The sequence below is a fragment of the Semicossyphus pulcher genome, unplaced genomic scaffold, assembly GCF_022749685.1.
Source record: "Semicossyphus pulcher isolate SPU_LCO1_2020_fin unplaced genomic scaffold, fSemPul1.0.p SCAF_12, whole genome shotgun sequence".
NCBI lineage: Eukaryota > Metazoa > Chordata > Actinopteri > Labriformes > Labridae > Semicossyphus > Semicossyphus pulcher.
In genome coordinates, this window is record NW_027211626.1 from 24,733,406 (window position 1) to 24,759,414 (window position 26,009).

General features: G+C 40.3%; 1 protein-coding gene across 1 annotated transcript; it reads left to right on the plus strand.

Annotated features, from left to right (window-relative positions):
- The first annotated feature begins 1,148 nt into the window (after positions 1-1,148).
- tm9sf2 (transmembrane 9 superfamily member 2) lies at positions 1,149-19,803 on the plus strand. The gene is made up of 17 exons (XM_069658358.1): positions 1,149-1,366; positions 1,800-1,867; positions 2,218-2,311; positions 2,714-2,841; positions 4,490-4,619; positions 6,095-6,219; positions 6,453-6,564; positions 7,236-7,315; positions 10,350-10,458; positions 10,706-10,838; positions 13,121-13,240; positions 13,746-13,803; positions 13,887-14,046; positions 14,714-14,865; positions 15,659-15,770; positions 16,148-16,319; positions 19,325-19,803. Exons 1-17 carry the CDS (start codon positions 1,250-1,252, stop codon positions 19,390-19,392), a joined length of 1,938 nt encoding a protein of 645 aa, XP_069514459.1. The 5' UTR covers positions 1,149-1,249; the 3' UTR covers positions 19,393-19,803.
- Positions 19,804-26,009: the final 6,206 nt, after the last annotated feature.

Below are 26,009 nucleotides of genomic sequence, written 5' to 3' on the forward strand. Positions count from 1 at the left end.
AAAAAGAGCAGATATAGACCATACTCATTTTATTCAGAGAGAGACCCAACATGAATCCACTATGAGTAGCATCAGGGAAAGTTCACGCTAGCGCTGCAGAGAAATGTGGTCACGTATACAGTGACATTATGACGTGGCTCCTCCACGAGCACTAGTTGGTGGAAAAACAAACTGGTTCCGAGTTGGTTTGCAAGTTGAACCAGCTCTGAACTAGCACTAGCACCAGCCCAGAACTAGAACCTGGTTCACGTTGGTCCAAAAATTGTATGCGAGAATGATTCCCCCAGGATGTACTGGTGGCCCAAATTTGGGGTCCTGGCTCACGGACTAAATTGGATTTGCTTGGAAAGTGAGCATGAGGTACTTACACCCTGCCAATAGAATTAATGTAACCCCCTATGGGGTCCAGTTGTTGGAGAGGATGTGGATAACAAAAAGCAAATTATACACATATTTTTGTGTGCAGGTTGAGAAAGCTTTCATGGTTATTCTTTGAGTTAAATAAACATCTGAAACCAGAAGATTGCCTAGGACTGGGGACAATAAAAACTTCTGACATGCATGTTTTTGACATACTGCAAATGACAGCCATAAAGCAGGTGTCAAAGAAATGGAAACAACAAAATCCATGTACACTAAAACTGGGGTTAACAACAACAGAACAAGTTTTAGATGCCAAACAAATAATGTACATTTAGAAATGACAAGCAAAAAAAAAAAAAAAGGTATGATGAATCAAAAAAATAATGTACATTTAGAAATGACAAGCAAAAAAAAAAAAAAAGGTATGATGAATCTGTTGAATCAAAAAAATAATGTACATCTAGAAATGACAAGCAAAAAAAAAAAAAAGGTATGATGAATCTGCAATGATTGCAATATTTTCATAAAAAAGGCCTTCCACTCGGTGTTAAAGAACCTTTTTAGGCTTTAGTACTGTTTCAACTTCCATTTTGATTATTGAAACCATGCCCCTTTAAAGTTTGCACTTTGTCTTGTATCTTGTATAATAAAACCACATAACTAACCCCCAAAAAAGAGAGAAAAAAAACATGTTTACGATCCCACAATGCTCCGCTTCTCCAAGAAGGACTTCCGGTATGTGACGTGTCTGCCTTGGAGTCCCGTGTCTCCCATCTGCAGAACCGGATGCTGGTGGTGGTACTGTGTAGATGTCTGAAGCAGTGTTAACTGAGAATAGGAGCGACATTATTGGCTTAATATCTGCAGAAGATTGTTCGGTGTGAAGATGTTGCTGTGCCTGCTTGGAGCTGCGCTGGTGGCTCGAGCGGCCGGCTTCTACCTCCCGGGTCTGGCACCCGTTAGCTTCTGTGAGCCTGGTAAAGACCTAGTTCCAGACTGCAAGGTAAACATAACATATCTCAGATCACTTGCGTAATAGCTACCAGATGGTATAACAAAGTTCCAGAATAACTAATGTGGAGTATACTCTGTTAGTAAACACACAAGAAGTATTGGAATTCGAAAGGTAAGCAAGTTTTGTATTTAAATAGCTCTGCTTTCAGTCCGCTAACGGTAGCCACAACAAACAGCAATGCAAACGGATTATATGATAACTAAATGGCAATCTAGTTGTATAATAAGGTTGTAGCAAAACACTTGATATGAAATTAATTGCAGGATTTGTGAGTGGTTATTGTTTAGTTAGAAAATCGATATGTCAAACTCCCTGTAGGGCTGATAATGATCAATGACTTAATGTTTTACCGAGTTTCCCACATAATGTAGCTGTGTATGAGCCACGACAATATGTGTCCATCTGATTTGTCTTCTTCTAGTCGACCATTGAGCTGTTTGTGAACAGGCTGGATTCAGTGGAGTCTGTTCTGCCTTATGAATATACTGCGTAAGTAGCTTCAAAGTGAGGTAGTAGGTTTTGTATTCAAATCAAGGCCAATTTCTCATTTTAAATATTAATATAATTGTAATTAATGGTAGCATTTAAAGGCTTTATTTGTGGTTTCATGACAATAGTATTTTAATTTAGGACCCTTTTAACATATGATCATTTGTCCAAAGATGTAAAATACATATATATTCGATAACAGACGCTGGAAAGCACCTGCTGTGACATCAGAACATTAGATCCAGAAACAAAGTTACTGAATGCAGTGTCTAAAGTGAGAATAAAGGCTTTTGTGTGGTGTAATGTATTCTGCCCCAAAAGATTTTAAACAAATATCTCCTTTTGTGCAGGTTTGACTTCTGCTCAGAGAAAACAATGAAACGTCCATCAGAGAATCTGGGCCAGGTTCTTTTTGGGGAGAGAATTGAACCTTCGCCATACAAGGTAAACCACAGGCTTTTATTCACAGGCGGTATAACACACTGTGGCTCTGTTTACAGTCACAGAATTGACAGGGAGGGAGAGCTTCTTGACTATGGCATATATATAATATATATTACTTTGGTCAATATTAAGATCACTAAGGTTTCAATGATTCTCCCAGTAACCCTACAAGAGTCAAGAGCTGGTCCAGTGTTACTGGGCCAGGACAGAATTTCCATTGTTCATCATGTGTCTGAGGTTTGACAATTGGCTGGATGCCTCCTTTCCAGTGCCCTGGAATAAACCTTTGTTTCCCTTGCTTGTTTCACTTGCTTTATAATAAAACTTTCATAGTGAAGAAGAATGCATAAATACAGTGCCAAAAAACAAACGCACGTTCTAACCTTTTGTCCTGTGTGTCAGTTTGAGTTTAAGAAACCTGCGGTGTGTCAGAAGGTGTGTACCAGAACGTATGATGCTAGCAACCCATCAGACAAAGCCAAACTGGACTTCCTCAAGAAAGGCATGTTACTCAACTACCAGCATCACTGGTAGGTATGATTCACTGGCACACACGCACACACACACAAACACACACACACACACACACACATACTCACCGGCCACTTTATTAGATATACCTTGCTAGTACCGGGTTTGACCCCTTTTGCCTTCCGAACTGCCTTAATTCTTCGTGGCATAGATTCAACAAGGTGAATCAAGAGAATGGGTACACTGTGGTCATAAAGGAATGGGCATGGTCAGCAACAATACTCAGGCAGGCTGTGGCGTTTAAACGATGCTCAATTGGTATTAAGGGGCCCAAAGTGTGCCAAGAAAATATCCCCCACACCATTACACCACCAGCAGCAGCCTGAACCGTTGTTCAAGGCAGCATGGATTCATGCTTTCGTGTTGCTTACGCCAAATTCTGACTCTACCATCCAAATGTTGCAGCAGAAATCGAGACTCATCAGGCCAGGCAACGTTGTTCCGATCTTCTATTGTCCAATTTATGGTGAGCCTGCACGAATTGTAGCCTCAGTTTCCTGTTTTAGCTGACAGAAGTGGCACACGGTGTGGTCTTCTGCTGCTGTTGTCATACCTTGGTTGTAACTAGTGGTTATTTGAGTTACTGTTGCCTTTCTATCAGCTGGAATCACTCTGGCCATTCTCATCTGACCTCTGTCATCAACAAGGCATTTTTGCACAGAGAACTGCCACTCACTGGATACTTTCTCTTTTTTGGACCATCCTCTGTAATTGCCAGTTTTCTGACATATTAAAATCCCCCAGTCATAATTTCTGGTGAGAATAATATATTTTCAACAAAAAAAGTATCACTGATTCATTATAACTCCGTCCCCTCAGTGATTCAGAAATTGCTAAACCAGCCATCATTATACCATTATTGGTCATTTTCGCAAAGGAATTTCCAGTGAGGACGATTCAGCAGCACCTGCCACAGCCACTCTCATGAATGCCACAAGCGCACAAGATGGTATCCCTGTGATAATAGAGCTCCGCGGCTATGGAGGCTTTAATTTCTCCACGGCCTGTGAAGTCCTCATCAGGGATTTCAGTGAAATATATCCTGAGTGGGCCAAACTGGCCAAGGTAGCCTGCTTGATGACCCATCTCCAGCGTGCCAGCAGTATTTTATCTATCTACGTAACTTTTGAGACCGCACGCTTTGATGATGAGGTGTTTTCATTTCAAATGTGCCACTATAACCAGAGACATTTGGGCAGCTGATTAATGAAGTGTATGAACTGAACTGTAGACGGGAGTCCTTGTTTACAGGGACAGAGTGATAGTTGTCTCATATGCAACAGTTATGTATATCATATATATACATTTTTGGACAAAATTATTGGTAGGGACAATTCAGTCATTTTCTTAGCCAATTTTACACCCTTGATATTACCTGCCTAGGTTATATTTGACCGTAATTTCATCCTTTTGTCCATGACATTGAAAGCTTCCAGGACACGTGGACCCTGCTACAGACAGGTTCAATACCCAACCCTCATATCACTTTGACATGTTCTAGTGTATAACTTTTACTGTATTCTAAAACTTTTAGAAGACAGTCTTGTCTTGAGTAATGTAATGACTGACCAACTACATGTGACTACTTTAGATTTGACTACTTTAGTATTTGTGACCGTAACAGGCTTTTGTTGTGTATGTGTCTAGGATTGTGGATAACATGCCGGTTACGTGGTGCTATGATGTTGAAGATGGACAGAGGTTCTGTAATCCTGGTTTTCCTATAGGCTGTTACGTCACAGAAGCAGGCCGGCCAAAAGATGCATGTGTGGTCAATGTGAGTGGATAACACATGGACACAAACAAAGCTCCCTTTAGCATTAAAACTTTGCACAGATATTTGGGCATGAACATTTCCACCTACACATAGTAAGTGTTGCATTGTTCTTAACTCTTGCTTACTTACACGTGCAGAGTTTTTTTGTGCTAATGTACAAATGTCACGAGAGAACATCAGCTACAGGTGTCGTATTGCAACCCTGAAAGTCACTGAGAACACATTCCTGCAAATGCTTCACAATAAAAGCCTTGTGAAGAAGTAAAGGGATTCTGTCTCCTGACAATCAAGGGGCATTTTAGTTTGAGCAGATACAGGAGGTAATGAGGCTGTATAGCGGATACAGTCATTTTAAGGGCAAAAAATGCCATTAATTAGTGAGATTTAAAAAAATAAAATAAAATAAAAAACAAGAGAAGAACCAAGAACGAGAGAATACTGACGGAATTTGTTGTGTGTGGATCGGATCTGTTGGGGGAGGAATGGGGATTTATGGCATGCATCACCATTTGCCACTGTTTTTGATACTAGCGCCTGTCAAAACCCATCGTTTGAATGTATTATAGGGCTGTCAATCTATCAAAATATTTAATCACGATTAATCGCATGGTTGTCCATAGTTAGCTCGCGATTAATCACAAATTAATTTTTTACCTGTTGTAAATGTACCTTAAAGAGAGATTTTTTTAAGTGTTTAATCCTCTTATCAACATGGAAATGGAAAAATATGCTTCCTTTATGCGGATGTATGTTTATTATTATTGCAACGTTCCAAAACAATGACAAATAGTGTCCAGAATATTCTACAGAATAACCTCAAAGGTGCTGCATGCTCAAAACATATGCTGAAAGCAGAACATGGCAAACTGAAGCCCAACAAGCAACAACAGACGGCGTGTTGAGCTGAATGTAACATTCCTAAGTAATAAGTCAGTGAGTCTGCAGCAGGAGATAAAAATAACATCATTTTAGTAAAAGTTTAACCACTTAAAGACATTTTTCACAACCTGAGCCTCTCTGCATCAGCTGTGTGCTCGGCCAGCAGGTGGTATTTAAGACTTGACGTACTCAGGTGGTAACTCAGTTCACATCGACTGTAAATAGAAATAACTGTTGTTTTGACAAGAGAACCATCTACAGCAGGGCTTTGAGGATGAACTTGCCATTTAATAGACCCTTTTCTTTATCCACTTCTTCTCACGGAGGTCTGCTTCTTCTTGCTATCCACAACATTACCGCTGCATCGCTTCCAGATTACCCAAACCACGGGGGCGGGCAGAGGGCCATAATAATAGAATGCGTGTGCGTTAATCGTGCGTCAACATAAATAGTGGCATTAAAAGGAATGTGCGTTAACTCTTTATCATCGCGTTAACTTTGACAGCCCTAGTACAGATTATACACTACTATAAGTATAATAACACACTATAACCCTGTCTATCATTAACACTTTTGTTTTTGTTTCTATGTTCCAGTCTAACTTCAATGAAAAGGATGCTTTTTACATCTTTAACCATGTGGACGTCACCATCCACTACCACATTGTTGAGCACGAACAACTCGGAGCACGATTGGTGGCTGCCAAGATTGAACCCAAAAGGTGATCAATGACAGTTTTTATCTTAACATTTTGTTTGATGTATTTTACATTTGGGCCAACTGGAGAAACCTTTGTGCATTCTGTATCTTGACAGAAGTGCAATAGTGAACTTTTAATTCATGTTCTTGTGCTTACATTATATTCAGATCTGTATATGCAAGTTATATATTAGGGTATATTAGAGTACTATAATCTGATATGCATTTCACATATGTGTTCCTTTCTTTGTCCAGCTATGAAAACCCTAATGATGACAGTCCTGATTGCTCTGGAGGGCCAAAGTTCCTGAAAAACAAACACACTGGAGTGTTCAAGATCCCATACACTTACTCAGTCAGCTTTAAGGTGAGTGCAGTAGTATGGCTCAAAGGAAAACTGTTGTTGGACTTATACTGAAATGGGAGGAAGGGAAAAGCCTGGATTAACCTCAAGTTATAATCTTTAGGGAAATACTTCTTACATGAAAAAAGAAGGAACCAGTGCATTGCACGCAGGGCTGTCCCCGTTATGACCCATGACGGGTTGGGAATCCTGTGGATAGTTTTTCAAGGAGGAAAGTTATTGTCTGGGAACTTCCATTATGAGTTAACTTGATCAAGTATATAGCCACGAACAGTTGCTTCTTTTTAAATATAATTTATGCTTCGTCATCATTGGCACATTAATTGCTGTGCAACGCTGGATTGGCCTCAACACATTCTAAACTGCACCTCTCCTGAGAGCACGACAAATAACCAAGGTAGTCAAGATTATATGGTGCGTAGCTTTAGTGCGCCCTGTGTGCCCTCACCAACACCGACATTGAGCCTGAAGTCATTCAATCAGCTAAACAAGCCACCTTTAATAAAAAATCGCTCTAGCAACCCACAGGCCGGTAATGTCACTGCTAATTGTGGGATATTAAAACATCATTCAGCGTATCATATAATACGGCTTTGTTGGTGTAAGGGTTGTTTAATCAGGTGATTTAACTTGTAGTTTATTGATATCATAGAATTGTGTGTATGTGTGTTTAGGAAGACGCGCATATTCGCTGGGCGTCTAGATGGGACTACATCCTGGAGTCGATGCCTCACACCAACATCCAGTGGTTCAGGTAGAACATAAACAAACACACTGACATATATTTGTATAACATAAACATTTATATAGTATCAGTTTTAGTAGGACACATACAGTACATTTCATGAATTTAAAGAAGGTTGCAAGAAGAACTAATTGTGCTTTTGAAGGTTGGTGGTTCGTGAATTGTCTGCTCGTCATGTTTTTAAGTTTAAATAGCATCAAAAGTTCTTATTACAAATTGAAGTGGTAGTTTGCAAGTCATCATTTAAGGGAGCTGTCCAATGTTTTGAGAGAAAGCAAGCATCTCTTATTCTTAAAAGGTGTCTTTGCTAGATCTTCCGAACTGCACACCCTCAGCAACAAAATGTACGTCATAGCAGAGCAACTCAGTTGGATTTGACATAACAGCATTGTAAGTTGCTGGCAGGTGATTCCTCCCAGGCTTGTTTTGTTCTGTCTAGAACTGACCATGTCAACACAATGTTCCTGTCCCACCATCCCAAAATAATTCTGTTTACGGGGACAGTTTTTATGTTAGCAGGCTTGTTGGTTGGGGCAGACCTTAGACTGCAGTAATCATTAGCAAAAGATTGGACAAAGTATTGTCCCAGAAAATTGCAATAAACAATTTTATTGTTAGTTTTTCAACATTTTATTTTACTGATATAGTGGTGATATAATGGCATAACAATGCAGTACATTGGTATTGATATGTGAAAACAAAATCTAAATTAAATGGACCCACAGGCTCTGTTAACAAAGAAAATGCACTAAAATGCATAGTAAACATTTAGCACAGTTGTTTAGAGATTCATTCATTCCTTAACAATGCATTCTTTCTTTTTGGGTGTTTTTTGGTTGAATGGACGGTTTTTGTTACTAACTAAAGTTGACATACTTACTTGAAAGGCTCTCATTATCCCTAATGCAAGAATGTTCCCCCACCTGAGCTGTTGAGTGTAGCTTTGAAACTATTTTTACTTAATCTACCAAACCTTTGGCTGGACTAATGCAGTGTTCACCTGCAACATCACCTGTTACAGTTAAAATGCATTGGGCATGACATGTCATGTAGGCAGGGTGAGCAGGGTTTTATCTTTTGCTGAACAGACTTGAACTTGAGAAACACATTATCTTCTCTTCACCAGTTTACTGTTTGCTGTGTTTGTGTGTTGGTGGGTGGTTGGGTGTGAGTGAGGGTATGAGTGAGAAGAAGCTGATGGAGGAGATTAGCAGCGGACAATAGAGAGCAGAGTGACCAAATACTACAGCAAAACACTTCTCAGTATAGTTTTGTTCTGTTCAATCAGCTTAGCGAGCTGCACCAAGTCTTATAACTGTAGCAAAATTCTTATCCAAACAAATGCATGTAAACATAAAACACAACATTAAGGTCAGAAAAAACTTGATCACGTTCAGATCCATTCAAGTAAATAATGTTATTATCTTGACAGGCAAAATGATCAATTCATACCATTACTCAACCCTTGTGTCTGACCTGTTTTCTCCATGCATAAAAACAATCAAGGTAAAAATACTGATATATTAAAGTAACAATCTCGAAGATTTTCATTTAAATAAATGTCTGTTAAGTCACTATCTATTGCTGAATGAGGTAACACAGTGGTCGGACTGGGTGTCGGTGGTGAAAAAATCACAAGCAGCGCTCAGTTAGTGACGCGTTTTCCATCACCCAGCAGTGGTTGGTCTGCCAGAGAGGGTGGGCGGAGCTAAGCGGCTGCTTTTCCGCTCTCTGAAAAGTGCAATCTCTGATCCCATCAGCTATAGTCTGACGACGATATAGCCTCTGGGCACAACAGTGAACATGCCAGGGCATGTAGCCGCCGATTAGCGATAAACGACTTCCTTTTCCACGTGCTGCTTTGTTTACAGAAAAAGAACCCGTTTTTCTTGTGATTGACTTTAATTAACGGGTCTTACCTTTGCTGAAATTTCAACATCATGATGCAGATTTGTAAAAAGTAAAACTGAAGCTTTGTCAGGTCTGTCCTCAAGAGGAGAAGGAAACTACTTTTAAAATGCTCGTTTGTTAAACAGATGTCGGATCGATCATTTGCGATGCATTCAAGGAAGTCGGGAAATCTGAATGCTGAATGGTTTTCGTGACACCACGTCAGGGAAGTTATCTCAAGTTGAAGTTTAGATCTAGAACGTGTTGTTAGCTGTTAGCATGCAGATGTCTGTTTAAAGAGATTAATAAGAAGCTAAACTGCGTCAGATGACCACTGATGGGAGCTGGGATGTCATTACGGCACATTATGTTACACCTGCTTACGATCTCCACACGGACCTTTTTCTGCATACCCCACAGCCTGCTGATGCGTGTTTGGTCTATATTACTCGGACTACAAGTGCACTAGAAATGGAAACTACACGTCCAATCCACGTCCCTGCCTACAGATTCTACATTTCAGTGCAGATTCTACATTTCTCCTGCCGTGCGGGGAGGAGACAGACATTAGGAAAGGAGCAGATATGACACAGATCTGTGTGTGTTTCTCATGCTCTGTACCTGGCTCAATAGCGGCGCAATCTGTCTGTATTTCCGCGCACAGTTACTATAAAGTATAAACTCCGTCTTCACATGCTGTCATATGTCCATATGGGAAAGTGAGATTCGATCACAAGTGGTCACTGAAGACGTATTTGGAGACGCGTAGAAAAGTGTAAATACTAGTGCTTAGAGCTGACCACTTGTGATCGGATCACCCAGGACACATGTTAATACCAGGTCTGTTAAGGGCCAAAGAAAAGATCGATGACTACACATACAACTTCAACAATAAGTGAAAATCCAAAGAAAAAGAAACAAATTCGACGCTCAGATGAAGACAAACGAGAGTTACAACCAGAGCCAGCTGTGGACGTCACACTCTGGATATATCTGGGAAGTGTGCTCCGAGAATTACCATTTATCCCCAAAGCTGCCGCCAAAGAGAAAGAATCTGAGGTCTTGGAGATTACAACTTTAACATTAAGTGATGTGGAAGCAATGAGCCAAATGAGTTGAACGAGATAACTATTTTACTGTTTTGTCTCAACAGCATTATGAACTCGTTGGTGATTGTGTTGTTCCTTTCTGGAATGGTAGCCATGATCATGCTGAGGACTCTTCATAAAGACATCGCCAGATACAATCAGATGGACTCTGTGGTGAGTTTTTCTCTCTGTGGCTGATAGGAACACTTTTGTGCCGGGATGCAGCCGTAGTCAGAAATCAACCAATAGTTCTAAGCTCATCCAGCAATGATTAGCTAACTTGACTTGAATTAAATTCACATGAAACATAATTATACACGGCAGTTCTGACCCTACTGAAACATGAAACAGCTGTATCAGGTTGTCCTAAGGTGTAAAGATGTGATGGTCAGTCATATTCGCCTATCTGTAATATCCACAGGAGGATGCCCAGGAAGAGTTTGGGTGGAAGTTGGTCCATGGAGATGTTTTCCGCCCTCCTAGGAAAGGCATGCTGTTGTCAGTTTTTCTTGGTTCTGGAACCCAGATCTTCATTATGACCTTCGTCACCCTTTGTATGTATTTAATATCTTCATCATTGTTTTTAGAATTGAATACAATTAACATCATAAATGTGAAACTTATACCACTTATGGCAAAAGTGCCTGGTTTGCTGCTTCATCACCTGCTCTTAACATTCCATCAGCAAATGTATCATGAAGTATAAAGGAGCAAATAGCATGAAGTCAGATGATGAGAGGTTCTAAACAAATCTTAGTAGAAAATACAAAGTAGAGTTGTCGTATGTCATGAATACGTATGAGGTTATTTAGAACTATATCTCCATTACAAAGTTTGTCCACTAGAGAGCACTGACATTTTACAGCAAACAGTTAAATCAGTACATCTTGGTCAAAGTTCTTTTAATAAATACATTTATGGAATTTGAAATGAATTCTCAGATGAAAAGATCTATTGCATGTAGGTCTGACATTGTCCCTTTATGAGGGATATGTTGAAATCACTCCTTTAGTTTTTAGGCAATTCAGTGTTAAATTTAATCATTTATTTTTGTTCAATATGACCTGTGTAGTAGACTAATCAATTTTTTAATGGGCATTTGATTGGCTACTGTACCACCAGCAAAATCAGACTTGGCCGCAAATTATGACCAAGCATTCAAACATAATCCAAAGTGATCTGCAGCTGATTTCATTTTTCTTTCAGTGTATGGATGCTCTGCTATGTGAAATTTGAATTGTTAATATTACCTGAAGCACACAGTAAAAAACAGGAAGCTTAGGTTTTCTGCATCACTAACCGAATGTTCTCTTGGTGAAACTGCAACGCCTTTGTTGGTTTGTTAGGTCGCATTACGCAAAGTAACTTAACGGTTCAACAAGTTTTCAGATGACAGTTTCCCTCAGCTGAGAATCTGTCATAGTGAATATTGTCAGGACAAGAATATGTTAAAGGGCGCTGTTCTTCACAGCCGTTTGATGCGTAAAAGAAAGCCGTCTTTATACTCAACTCTGGCTTTAGGCTCAACATACCTTGCTGCTCAATTCATTTTGCTTTGTAGTACACCTGAACAGGTGATGTCTCTTTTTTTATGAATCCACATTTCTTAAGATGTTGACAACCACCAGGTTTTAAGGATATGATAAAATAATGCATTATGTGATCCATACAAATACCACCGTAGTACCATACATAAGAGCAAAAAATGATTGCTAATGAGCTGTAAATAATAATAGTTACTTCTTATCTTCCTATTGTGATATAAACAATAATTATCCACGAATAAATAAGGATTTTTAAAACAACCCTTTTGTTGTTTTTGAGAACAACTTTATATTTGTTAATGTGAAGATGCCGGGCAAAGCTGTGGGGAGAAATAATAGAAACGAACAGTCCTAAAAGAGTTTTAGCAGAGATTCAATTGTTTCAACTGATATACAACGTTTCATAAAACAGGAAACTGTTTTCTGTGATGATGATGATGATGATGTACATTAACACGCTCATTAGCCCCATTCTGAGCTGTATACTTTTAATCCTGTACAGGATTTATACCATAATTAGACAAAAAGACAGCTAAATGAAAGTGTAAAGCTGAAAAAATCATGAGATGTGTGTTTGTATGTATTTCGGTTTAATTGTCGGGTGTAATTTATCCAAATAATGTAATTAAATTATTATCAAACGTAGCAGACAATAGATGCTTTGCAAGATGATTTTCTTTTGTGCGCCAAGACTGCAGTACACAACTACATCAGCGTCACCATACCATCTAAGACAAGCCACTAAGATACCATACCAGATAAAAGCTCCACAGTCCAAACTGTGTCCGGCTCAACCCACCAATATGACGGTGTAGCCCAGTGTTTTATATTTCTCAACTAAATATAAGACATAACAATTCTCAAAACACAACTTTTTAGAAACCACAACATTAATCACAAACAAAAACAGAATGCAAATTTGAATGTCTAAATCGCTGATCTTGAAATGAGAGCTTCCTTTCATAGAGCATCGCTGGCTGCACTTAATTAAACTTCTATTAACTTGGGTTCTGTCCAGTCCAGCACGAGTTGTTGTCCTCTTTCGTTCTCTGAGATGTTGCTGGCGCTCTCTATTTTGTGAAATGTTGTATTTGCTGAAATGTTTTGCACTTAAAGGCCACTTAAAGAAAAACAAAAAAACAATCTTGTATCATTATCAGATTTTTAAACTGAAATAATAATATTGGTATCAGCCTAAAAAAATCCACTATAAATGAATCTCTATTATATGCCTTACTTATCCTAACATCCAATGTCTAATATGTAATGAAGTAATCTTCCCCCCTCTCCAGTCTTTGCCTGTCTTGGGTTCCTCTCTCCGGCGAACCGTGGAGCTCTCATGACGTGTGCAGTTGTTCTCTGGGTTCTTCTGGGAACTCCTGCTGGATATGTGGCTGCTCGCCTCTACAAATGTAAGTGAGAAAACAAAAAACAGGCAACTGTTTTATGTTGCAGGAAAAAACAGCTAAGGAGAAAATAGGAGAAGAATTTAAGGTAGGGCTGGAACTACTGATTATTTTCATTATCAAGTTTTCTGTTGATACTAACAATTGATGAACAAAATCAAGGTTACCTTTTAGCTTTTCGTAAAGGCTGTTTGCTTGAAATTCACATAAAGTTATCAGTTATCAGTTTCAGGCTCTACATTGGGTTGTGGCCATATCTCCAAGCAAATAAATCCTAAAAGTGAATTAGAATAAATCACAGTACCTCACCTAGAGCGCAGACCATTAAGGCTGGGAGGATTGCTTGGGTATCGCAGCGGCTAGGGTTTAATTCCAACACGGGCCTGTTGCCGCTTTCCAAGCCTCCCTCTCTCTCCTCTCCTTTCTTGTCTATCTACACAAAAAGACTCAAAGGTATTTTAGTCTGATTTGAAAAAAAATCCTTTTCTTCTTTGTGTTTGTTAACTGTCAGCTTTTGGAGGAGAAAAGTGGAAGACCAATGTTCTGCTGACAGCCCTCCTCTGTCCAGGGTAAGACACTCTAACACGCTTGCTTTATCTTACTCTCTCTGTCATTAATTCCTTCTTGTAACTTCCTCGCTGTCTCTGCTCAGGGTGGTATTTGCAGATTTCTTTGTAATGAACTTGATCCTGTGGGGTGAAGGGTCTTCGGCAGCCATGCCATTTGGCACCCTGGTAGCCATCCTGGCTCTGTGGTTCTGTATCTCAGTGCCACTTACCTTTTTAGGAGCCTACTTTGGCTTCAAGAAGGCCGTGAGTAAATATGAACACACTTACTGTATTTTGATTTATACCTCATGCATTCATTAATTGTTGGTATACATTTCAAGTGAGTAATGGTTTGCAGAAAGAGTGTGATGTCACAACATCAATAAGTACAGCTAGTACTCAAGCAACAACAGAACCAACCATGAAAAAACAACTCCAGACTGAAGTGCAGGAAGAGTTGCAGTTAGTAGTTCACAGTGTTCAAGATTCAAGTAGAATCGTGTGAGATACTTCTGCTGGGATGCTCTGATTAGAAAGGGTAACATATTAAATATAGAGACATAAAATATAATAATAAAAAACAAATAATTGTAAAATAAGGAAGCAGGGACAGGGGTTGCAAATTAGCCTTGGCTGCAATACATACGTCTTATGTTACTGTAATCTGTCACAATGTCTTTTGCATCGTCCTTGACAAATAAAAGAATAAAGTAACGAAACAGAAACATAAAATAAAAGTAATAATAATAAGGACATTTGAGAAATATTTACATTTTTATAGTAAAATTATGTACATGTAAGGCAAATGATTAGTTGATGGATGTGTAATCTTTTTATTTATTTATTTTTATAATTTTTGACTGTCTGTTATGTACCTTTCTGAATGTCTGATTGTCTCTCTCTCACTATCTGCTCTGACTTATTGTTTAAGGGTATTGAACATCCAGTGCGGACCAATCAAATTCCTCGTCAAATCCCAGAGCAGTCATTCTACACAAAGCCTTTCCCTGGTATCATCATGGGAGGAATTCTGCCTTTTGGATGTATATTTATTCAGCTGTTCTTCATATTAAACTCAATCTGGTGAGAATGGAGAAAAAGATTGTGCTGTCATTACTCATAGCTTCCGTCAAGTATAGGAAGCTGTGAAACACATAAGTACTATTCAGTTATATTTACGGGGAGTCTTAAATGGTGACACAACTACCAACCCTCAATCTCAGGACCCATCGGCCTAGTCTGACAACGATTTTAGCCTCTGGGAGCAATGGTAAACATGTCGGGCATTCCGGTTTACCCGGTTTACACAGAGGCTGCAGTCTCCAGAGGAGAAGAACACTACTTTTAAAATGCTTATTTGTTGAGGTGTTAAGGTGACTAGGATATTGACTGGGGGGAGAAGTATTGTTAGTAGCAGCTTGCTGTGAGGCTGTATTTTTGCTCTTGTTTTCAAGTTTGTTTGACTTTATTAATTTACCCGGGACTCTTCCTTTGATCCTTTGTTTACATTTTTTAATTAATAAATCACAAGTTTAATAAATCACAAATCTTTTGATGTTGAAATGTTTTCACCCTGGCTCCACCTTGAGATCCTATCCATGAATATCACAAACATTGTTGGTGACAAGAGGCAATGTTATCTGTTTTCAAATTATAATTAAAAAATTAGTAAATGGCATGTTTTCATTGTTAACCTTTATTTTTCTGTACATCTATTCAACTTTGCCAGGATATAAATACATCATGTTGAATACCTAATTTGGCATAAGTAGACATTTCTAACATGACAAGTCACTAACTTATTTTAAAACCGTTTCTCTGCCTGTCGTATATACTTTTGTCAACAGGACTCAGACTTCTCTTTTCTGTCCTCCAGGTCCCATCAGATGTACTACATGTTTGGTTTCCTATTCCTTGTCTTCATTATCCTGGTCATTACCTGCTCTGAGGCCACCATCCTGCTCTGCTACTTCCACTTATGTGCTGAGGTAAAAAGCATGACAAGCGGCAATGAAATACCTTTAACATTATCATCTTTATGTTTCATTGATGACATTTTCTTAAAAATCTACGGAGCCCCTCTGGTGACATTTGGGGGAAAAAATAAGTCGTGACTAGATGATATTTAAGTCATGCCCACATGATAATAACGCGTAGCCACATGGTAGTAATGCGTGGCCACGCGTTGTGTCTCATATAAACAGCTCCAAGGTGGGTTGAGTGTGCACTGTCATACCAATTAAGTCTCATAATAATTGAGTCGTGGCCACGCATTACTATCTTGTGGCCACGCATTCATTTTTTTCACACAAATGTCACCAGAGGGGCTCCATATCAACTCTGGCTGTGCTTCTCTACTACATAGGACTACCATTGGCAGTGGCGTTCCTTTCTTACCAGCGGCTTCACTGCTGTCTATTTCCTGGTATATGCCATTCACTACTTCTTCTCAAAGCTGCAAATCACTGGACTGGCCAGCACCATCCTGTACTTTGGATACACAATGATCATGGCTCTCATCTTTTTCTTATTCACTGGTAGGTATATGAGAAGGGAAGTATGTGGTTAGATTTTTTTGCCCCCCGAAAAATGAATCATAACGGCTGTTTTTTTCCCCCATGCAAGAAGCTAGTTCTTAATTAAGAGGGTGTAAAAAAAGACTCAGGTTTGACATATATTTTATCTTTATGGGACTCAATCATTTTATAGTCAACAGTGTGCATGACTATTGACACCTGACACTTGGTCTAGTGGTATTGGCAGTTTGGGGATGTTTGGGGTTGTTACTATTTTGGTCAGTGGGGAAATGTGCTGCAGTTTGAAAATACCTAACTCACAAATAACTCACAACAACACTTAAGTTAATTTCTTTTAGAGGCATTTAATACAGTTTTTTGTTTTTTAAATAGGCAGGGAAAACTTTAGTGTAAAAGCAGAGTGGAATACCATCTGGGAAATGTGCTCATGTTTGTGGAGCCATATACAGCAAAGGGCCAAACAACTCATTTTAAATGAGATGTGCAAAGCATCAGCAGCCCTTGACAAAGGATCAGGGTTGCAGTTAACCGGTAATTGAGATACACAGTAGAAGTGTCTACATTGCGTTACAGAACTGCATATGATTGTGTGCAGACAGAGAGCGTCCTGATGTCCTGTGACTCCTGTCACTCTTTCAGTGCTCTTCCTCGACAAGGAGAGCGGGCGACCGACCGTTCATTTGGTGCGTAGTCGTTTAATTTCAGAGAAAATGTAAGTAAAATGTATGTAGCGGAAACACTGCCGGTGGTAACCATAGACTGTATAAATTATGGAAAGTAGTCTCAGTGACGTCGCCCATTGGTTTCTGAAGAAGCGTTTTGAAGCCCGAATTGCGCCGCCGCTGGGGGTCGCCATATTGGAAATTCCAGAGCCGGCTAATCCAGAGAGGGGCAAATCAGCCAGCTACGGCTATGAAGCTAGGCTATATGCTCCTCAGCGTAGCTAGCGATCATTAGCCATGGACTGTATAAATAATGAATGAGCTAGTTTGACTTTGCCAGAAGGGCATTCTGTCGGTGACTGACTGCAGGTGTTTAGTCATCAGACTAAAGAAGTAGCAGACTCGCTGCTCGCTGGCCCGGTGAGAGAGCGGCGAGCCGACACGTAACGGGAACCTTAAAATAACCGATCTGCTCAGCACTGCAGTCCGATGTAATGTCTCCGGGGGAAAGCAAACAACTCCTGACTCCAACTGACTACAGCAACTAAAGGGAGCACGGTATACCTGCTACTTCGTGCTAAAAATATTTCAATACAATAACACTAACTTTTAACTCACCGAAAAGCTGGAGCTCAGACTTCTTGCACAGCCATAAAGTTCCATAAATCCCACAGAGAGATTATTTGTCCAAACTTTGAATGAAAAAATCCCCAAAAGTCTCCAACAACACAAACAGGTGGAGTTAAGCTCAGTGTCTGTGTCTGTGTTGACGTCTAGCAGACAGCCAGCAGGATCCACCTGTCAATCAAGTGATCCGTCCCCTATGATTTAAGGCTTAATATAATTAAAACGGGTGTGTTATAAAAAAATTCACCCCCCGTACAGTTATCCTGAACAATAAATTAGCTATTTATAACAAAACCGTTATTAGCGCGTTAACTTTGACAGCCCTAATTTATATTTACATTTTCTGTCGGCAGGATGTGATGATAATAAACAAATGGGAAACTAAAATAATATTTCAATGGATACAGAATATAATAGGCCACATTTAGCATTCACATGTGCGACTGACCTACACCTGGCACAACATGAAAACTTTAGGAGATGTAAATCTGTCTATCTCATACCATTAAAAAATAATGAAATATCGGAATTGACACAGTTTTTACATCTACAATTTTTTCTATTTTCTATTTAACTTAATTTATTTTGGACCAAAAGTATTAAAATTTGGGATAACCTTGTTTTGTAAGTTTTCAGATAGCTATTTTGAAACCAAATGTGTGTTTTGGGGTTGTGTGGGGGTCTGATGTGTGTCACCTTTACAGGGCACTGTCTCTTGAGTGCTTGCTCTCATAGATGTTTAATGTAGAAAAGGATTTTTAAAAATTGATGTCATCGCATCAATTTCTCTTCTCTGAGCTTAAAGACCCTTGTTATGTGCCAACAGGTGACTTTTAGGAGTGGCATTTATGCAAATCTAATAAATGAAAGTAGCAATTAACCAAAAGATTACAATCTTATTTATAAAGTTTTTAAGAAATCATTTTCTGTGGGTTCATCACTACAAGCGACACATTCACATTTTCATTCAAGGCGTTGTTGACATAATCATATTGAGTAGTGCAGCTTTAACGTGATGTTTATTTCCTCACTCCAGGAACAATTACCACGAGCAGCCCATTTCCCATAGATCAGCTGGTATTAATAACACTTAATATAACAAAAGGGATTGTTTAGTTTTTTTTGCAGACTTCTGTCATCTACATAGCATTCTGTATATTTTACTCAAAGGCCCATTTAAAACTGAAAAAAATGCATTATTTTCTGATAATGATCTTTTAATTTTTTTATCTTTTAATTGTCTAAGTTGTGAAGCATGTTTTACTTAAATATGGACATTAAAACATAAATGAATAATTGATCATCCTTATGACGTTAAATATTTTTTTAGATATAACTGCCGATCTCTACCACTGTTGTGGAACTTCAAAGATGTCACACATCTGCACTTATATATGCAAACATATCTATCAATAAATGTATGATAAACATTGGGAACATATTACAGAGCGTGCATGCACATGTCTGTGTTTGTGAGTTTTACTTACGAATCTACACAGAGGTTTATGCGTGTGGCGTTAAAATGTAATCAAAAAAGGGCCAAGGAAATATGTGAAACACTAATAATGAGTCAGTAGTGAGTCACTTAAGCCAAGTGACCCTTAACCTCATGTGTGTGTGTTAACCTCAAGCTTATTTTATGCTTTGGGTCAAGAAACCTTCATTGGAATGAATTAATTGTAGCTCTTATTAAAAGTGTATTTCCTCTGTCCTCAGGTACGATCGGCTTCTTTGCCTGTTTCTGGTTTGTTACCAAAATCTACAGTGTGGTCAAAGTCGACTGAAGGATCCAAAAATACAACAGACTATATATGGATGGAGGATGCTTTCTTTGAATAACCTCTGGAGCCTACAGAACTTCCAAACTGGCCTGAACTTTAAAACCTGAACCCTCACCTCATCATTTTCTCCAGCACGGAGGGCTCTGTGCCTGCATGTGTTTTCTAGTTTGTAATTTTGTACATACTGTATCTACCTGCATATAAGCTCAATGAAATTAATCCTAACTGTACACGCCTCTTTCTGGTATTTGACACACTGAAAGTTGGTTCATATCATGCCACCTTAATTGACCAACATCTAGAATGTCCAGAAACTGTGTCAGCAGTGAATTTTAGGTTTGTTTGATGATATGTGCACTCTGTGTTTGCAGGTGTAGTTGGAAATTGTGGTTTTACAAATAAAACAATGAAGGTCTGCTTCTAAGCCAGCTGTTCTCTCAATGATTCCATGGTGTCCATGTTAAATGGGATTTATGTACAGCACATCTGTGAAGTAGCTTTAGCAATCTGCAAATGGTGGCAAGTCACTCACTGTACCCCTAAATGTGTCTATGTGTACAATTAAACACCAGGTTAAGACTAATGTAGTTAAAGGTACTACCAGCAGGCCTGCACTCTGGGAGCACAATGTTCTAGAGCAGTGGTTTTCAAAGTGGGGGCCGCAAGGGGGCGCTAGGGGGGCCTCAGAAAATAGGAGAAAAAAAAATGTTTGTTTTTTTTAAAAACCATTTGTCCTGAACCTAACAACACGTAAACTGCTGTAATCTCGGATTCTCAAATTCAGCAATACAGAAAAATGGCCATGATTGCCCGAAATGCGTCCTCTGTCTGGAGACCCTCTCAAACGAGTGTTTAAAGCCTTCGAAACTTCAGCGTCACTTGATGCAAAAACATCCGGCAGAGGCCGATAAAACAGTAGACTTCTTCAGACGTAAAGAAGAGCATTTGGTCAGGCAATCTGCTGCATTCACACAGCAAGCTACCATGCCGAGCGGGCCCTGAAGGCATCATTTTTAGCCTCATACCACATTGCTCGTGCTAAAAAACCTCACACAATTAGAGGAGAGGATTTGATTTTACCAGCTACCAAAGACATTGTCCGAGAATTGCTTGGTGAGGATGCTGCCAAAAAAAATCGACGCTGTCCCACTCTCTGTTGTCTGTGGGTTTGGGGGTCCCCGGCCAGAAGCTAATGCTGTTTGGGGGGCCTTGGCATGGAAAAGTTTGGGAACCCCTGTTCTAGAGGATACTAGGGCACTTTGAACTCTTTAAGATATGTCATAAGATATGAACCCAGCAGCCTTCCTATTTTGTTTTAGCCTTTCACTATTGGTTGGATGCCTTTTTCCATATAAAGGTTACGTTTGTACTGTTTACCAAAATGCAACTTAGCACAATTCCCACATCTCACTTAGAAATGCACCAGTGCAACCGAAACACTAAATATACATCCCAGAACAACTTGTAACATAAAAATTCAAAAAAGTATTCCCAAGAATACTTTATTTACAACACAGTGACCAAGATTACCTTAAAATGCCTTATATTACGAGATTTATTCCTCATGTCCTTGAACTTTTTTTCAAAGATAAACTTAGATAGGTTTGATCCTCTGAAAAGGAATGCTACCCCCTAGCTTGGATTGTGATACATTACAGTATATGTTTCAAAAATAAATCAGAAATTCTGCAATATGCTTCTGTGAGCTTTATCATCTTAAACTAAAGTCCTTGCAGTAATGCAAAACCAAACCTGTCCATATTCACTGTAAAACAAAACATATGTCTATATTCACTGTAAACACATGTAAAGGGCAGTTACAGATGTATCTGTTTTAGTATTCTGTATTTGGCTATGCAGCACCTTATGTGCCAGATGAGGAATAGGGACAAGAGAGGACATGTTTTTCAAAGTGGTCATCCAGGAATGATTTTTTTTTCGTTGATGTCCATGTTATGTTACCTCATTCATAGCTCAATCCACATTGGCTGCTATTATTTATTGTGGCTTTATAAAATAATACAATATTGAAAAAAATGTATCAAACCAGTTATCCTGATCCTTTTGGATGGTTCAAGGGAGACTCAAAGGACACATTCACCCCTGGAAAAAGCCACTATTATTGGCAACTAATTGGCCTTAGCTGTGGAGAAAGTTGTACAAACAGCTTGTGGTTTCACCCGTTCTACATTCCTACAACACCCAGCGTGCATTGCGCCTCTCTCTCTGAAATGAACGGCCCAGCGATGGCGTGGTTACATAGGGTCTGCGCGAGAGGTCTGCCTGTTGGTTGTGTTCGTTCTTTCGACCGGAACAGTTAGTAAACATAGTGTAGCGACGGAAACAAACTTTAAAGTCGCTTAGAGGCTGAGGTTGAGCCTGGATGATCTGTGACACGCTAACAAAAGATTCGCTGAGATAAAAAGTAAGTTTGAAAAAGATTTATTAATGAAAAGAATCAAGTCATTATAACGTACACAAACTATACTTAAAGTAATAACAGCGATCAAAAGAAATGCGGTCAACAAAAAATACAGCGACCCAACTCGCCCTCTTTCCCCCCCACACAGGTGAAAAGGTGAATTTATTGAATGTTCATGTCTCTACCATAAGCCGTCTCCAAAGGTGTTTCAGAGAATTTGGCAGTACATCCAACCGGCCTCACAACCGCAGACCACATGTAACCACACCAGCCCAGGACCTCCACATCCAGCATCTTCACCTCCAAGATCATCTGAGACCAGCCACCCAGACAGCTGCTGCAACAATCGGTTAGCATTACCAAAGAATTTCTGCACAAACTGTCAGAAACCGTCTCAGGGAAGCTCATCTGCATGCTCGTCGTCCTCATCGGGGTCTCGACCTGACTGCTGTTCGTTGTCGTAACCAACTTGAGTGGGCAAATGCTCACATTCGATGGCGTCTGGCACTTTGGAGAGGTGTTCTCTTCACGGATGAATCCCGGTTTTCACTGTACAGGGCAGATGGCAGACAGCGTGTATGCCGTCGTGTGGGTGAGCGGTTTGCTGATGTCACGTTGTGAATCGAGTGGCCTATGGTGGCGTTGGGGTTATGGTATGGGCAGGCGTATGTTATGGACAACGAACACAGGTGCATTTTATTGATGGCATTTTGAACGCACAGAGATACCGTGACGAGATCCTGAGGCCCATTGTTGTGCCATTCATCCACGACCATCACCTCATGTTGCAGCATGATAATGCACGGCCCCATGTTGCAAGGATCTGTACACAATTCCTGGAAGCTGAAAACATCCCAGTTCTTGCATGGCCAGCATACTCACCGGACATGTCACCCATTGAGCATGTTGGGGATGTTTTGGATCGACGTGTACGACAGCGTGTTCCAGTTCCTGCCAATATCCAGCAGCTTCGCAGCCATTGAAGAGGAGTGGACCAACATCCCACAGGCCACAATCAACAACCTGATCAACTCTATGCGAAGGAGATGTGTTGCACTGCGTGAGGCAAATGGTGGTCACACCAGATACTGACTGGTTTTATGACCCCCCCCGGACCCCCCCCAATACAGTAAAACTGCACATTGTAGAGTGGCCTTTTATTGTGGCCAGCCTAAGGCACACCTGTGCAATAATCATGCTGTCTAATCAGCATCTTGATATGCCACACCTGTGAGGTGGATGGATTATCTCGGCAAAGGAAAGTGGGTATGCACTATATGCGGCACATAGGGGCGCTGCGCTAGAGGGGGCGCCAAAGCGATGGGGGGGAAATTATTTCGAGTCGGCATTTGTTTGTGCATGTGTAAATGTTATGATCAATAACAGAGGCACGCCACTGATTAGGCGCCCCTCCGCTCCTTCACCTCCCCTCCTCTCGCTGGTGTTCACCTGCGTTGTACTGGAGTGTAAGGAGAGCAAGAGGAAAAGAGAGGCTCGAGTGAAATACTCCCCGTTTCCAGTCAAGGACCTTGATTGCTGCAGGCGATCAAAGGGGCCAGGCGTCCTGGATTGAGGAAGTGTATTTTAGCAATCTCAGATAACGCCAGATAACGCGTTTTACGTAGTCTGGCGGAGGTTTTCCAGAGAAGCGGATAACGTCCTCCAAAGGCACATAGCAAAATTGTATTTTTGTTGTACCATAATGGAATTAGCTGCCCATAATAGCATGATAGGACTGAGGTTGAAACTCGGCGAATTTGCCCTTTAAGAGAGATTTAATAGCCAGAACCATCAGGGTTTTGCCAATGGCGATCCGTGCATGTAAAGGCAGATTACAAAGTACTATAGAATTTCTGTACTCCATATTAACATGGAGATGCCTGTATTTTTTTAAGATCAATTGCTCCATAAATGACAAAGTTGTGTTTAAAAATGTTCTTTTTCTATTGATTGTAATGGTTCAAAAAGGATCAAATTTAGAATTTTGACAAAAAAATATTTTTGATATAGAATTCTGAAATTTGCCATATGGAGGGGGAGAGCTCACATCTCACATCCACGAGCAGAGGGAGTGAGTGATTACCTGTAATGAAGTGATGACGTCATTTGTTGATCACAGAGCCTAATGCTTCTCCACAGTTCTGAGGTTTAACAGTGAGTGTATGAACTCCACAGCAGGGTCTACCAAACAGACCCACAAGACCAGCATAATTAACACACAGGCCCACGTTATTAAACAGCTGTTTCCTCTCTGCGCTGCATGATTATTAACTATGATAAAGTGCTTGTGGATCACATCTCTTACCCGCACTGTCGCACCTCTTACCTTTTCAGTAGGGGATCATCACGTATTGACAAAATACAGGACAGATCTGTGAGTGAGACTGAATTGTATTTTCATGCACATCCCGCTCAGATGCATAAACCATGTCTTCACATGCTTGGAAAGACATAAGAAAAACATTAAATAAAAGAAATAATGTTGCTGTGAATACTGGGAGTAGGCAGTCCTTAATGTAGCCCAGGACACATGAGCGCACGTACTGCCAAACAAATGTGAACAAATGTGTCCCTACCACCTTTGAATGTGGCCTGAGTGATCAGATCTCATCGCTTCCTTAATCTGCCCTGGGTGTGTTTACACCTGTACTTAAAGCTGTCCAACTGTGACCCAGTAACTCAGAGCAGATGTTGATACCAGGTGTAACCAGGGTCTTAAGCCCTGTTCACATTTGGTAACGTGGTTATTGTGATCCGATCACAACACGTCCCACATATGTGTCTTCAGTGACCACTTGTGATCGGATCTCTTTCCTGCTCTGTATGCAAATAAAAATGGAGCCTCAGTCACCTTTATTAGACTTATCAAAACATCATATATGAACCAGTCCACGAAGTGGACTCCTTCCAGCAGAACCTCCAGTTAAAATGGGGAAAACCAAAGAACTGGTGGTGGACTTTTGCAGGCACAAACACATTCCACCCACACCGGGGAACATCCAGGGAATCGACATTGAGATTGTGGACTCTTACAAGTACATGGGCGTTCACCTGAACAATAAACTGGACTTGACAGACACCAAAGCTCTTTATAAGAAAGGCCAGAGCAGACTCTGATGGTTGTGGATTTCCCACTTGCATACTCCCTGCTCCATCACCGTCTGGTACGCTGCTGCCACTGCGAAGGACAAGCGCAGGCTGTAGCGTATTATCTGCAGAGAGGGTGATTGGCTGCAATCTGCCATCTCTCGAGGACCTGTACACTGCTAAGGAGATTGTGTCCAGGGTGAGGGGGTCGGCCTCAATCTTACCTGCACGCCTCAGGATCCTCACAGCAGTCTCTTTGAGACCCTCCCCTCTGACAACAGGCTGCGCTCCATCAGGACCAAAGCCTCTCGACACAGGAACAGTTTCTTCCCCTCTGCTGCCAGCCTCGTCAACAATTTTTATTTTATTCTAGTTCTGTGTTGATTGTTCTGCACCAAATCACCAAACGAATTCCTTGTACAGCCGTGGCCAAAAGTATTGAGAATGACAAGTATTGGTTTTCACAAAGTTTGCTGCTTCAGTGTTTTTACATCTTTATGTCAAATGTTACTATGGTATACTGAAGTATAATTACAAGCATTTCATAAGTGTCAAAGGCTTTTATTGACAATTACATTAAGTTTATGCAAAGAGTCAATATTTGCAGTGTTGACCCTTCTTTTTCAAGACCTCTGCAATTCGCCCTGGCATGCTGTCAATCAACTTCTGGCCAACATACTGACTGATGGCAGCCCATTCTTGCATAATCAATGCTTGGAGTTTGTCATAATTCGTTGGTTTTTGTTTGTCCACCTGCCTCTTGAGGATTGACCACAAGTTCTCAAATGGGATTAGGGTCTGGGGAGTTTCCTGGCCATGGACCCAAAATGTTGATGTTTTGTTCCCTGAGCCACTTAGTTATCACTTTTGCCTTATGGCAAGGTGCTTCATCATGCTGGATAAGGCATTGTTTGTCACCAAACTGGAGAAGTTGCTCTCGGAGGATGTTTTGGTACCACTCTTTATTCATGGCTGTGTTCTTAGGCAAAATTGTGAGTGAGCCCACTCCCTTGGCTGAGAAGCAACCCCACACATGAGTGGTCTCAGGATGTTTTACTGTTGGCATGACACAGGACTGATGGTAGCGCTCACCTTTTCTTCTCCGGACAAG

Bases quoted from the DNA above. Each gene is read 5' to 3' on its own strand.
- tm9sf2 (XM_069658358.1), top strand. From the start codon at position 1,250: ATGTTGCTGTGCCTGCTTGGAGCTGCGCTGGTGGCTCGAGCGGCCGGC. The intron at 2,312-2,713 runs GTAAACCACAGG...CCTGTGTGTCAG, and splicing joins TTGAACCTTCGCCATACAAG to TTTGAGTTTAAGAAACCTGC. The intron at 2,842-4,489 runs GTAGGTATGATT...GTATGTGTCTAG, and splicing joins CTCAACTACCAGCATCACTG to GATTGTGGATAACATGCCGG.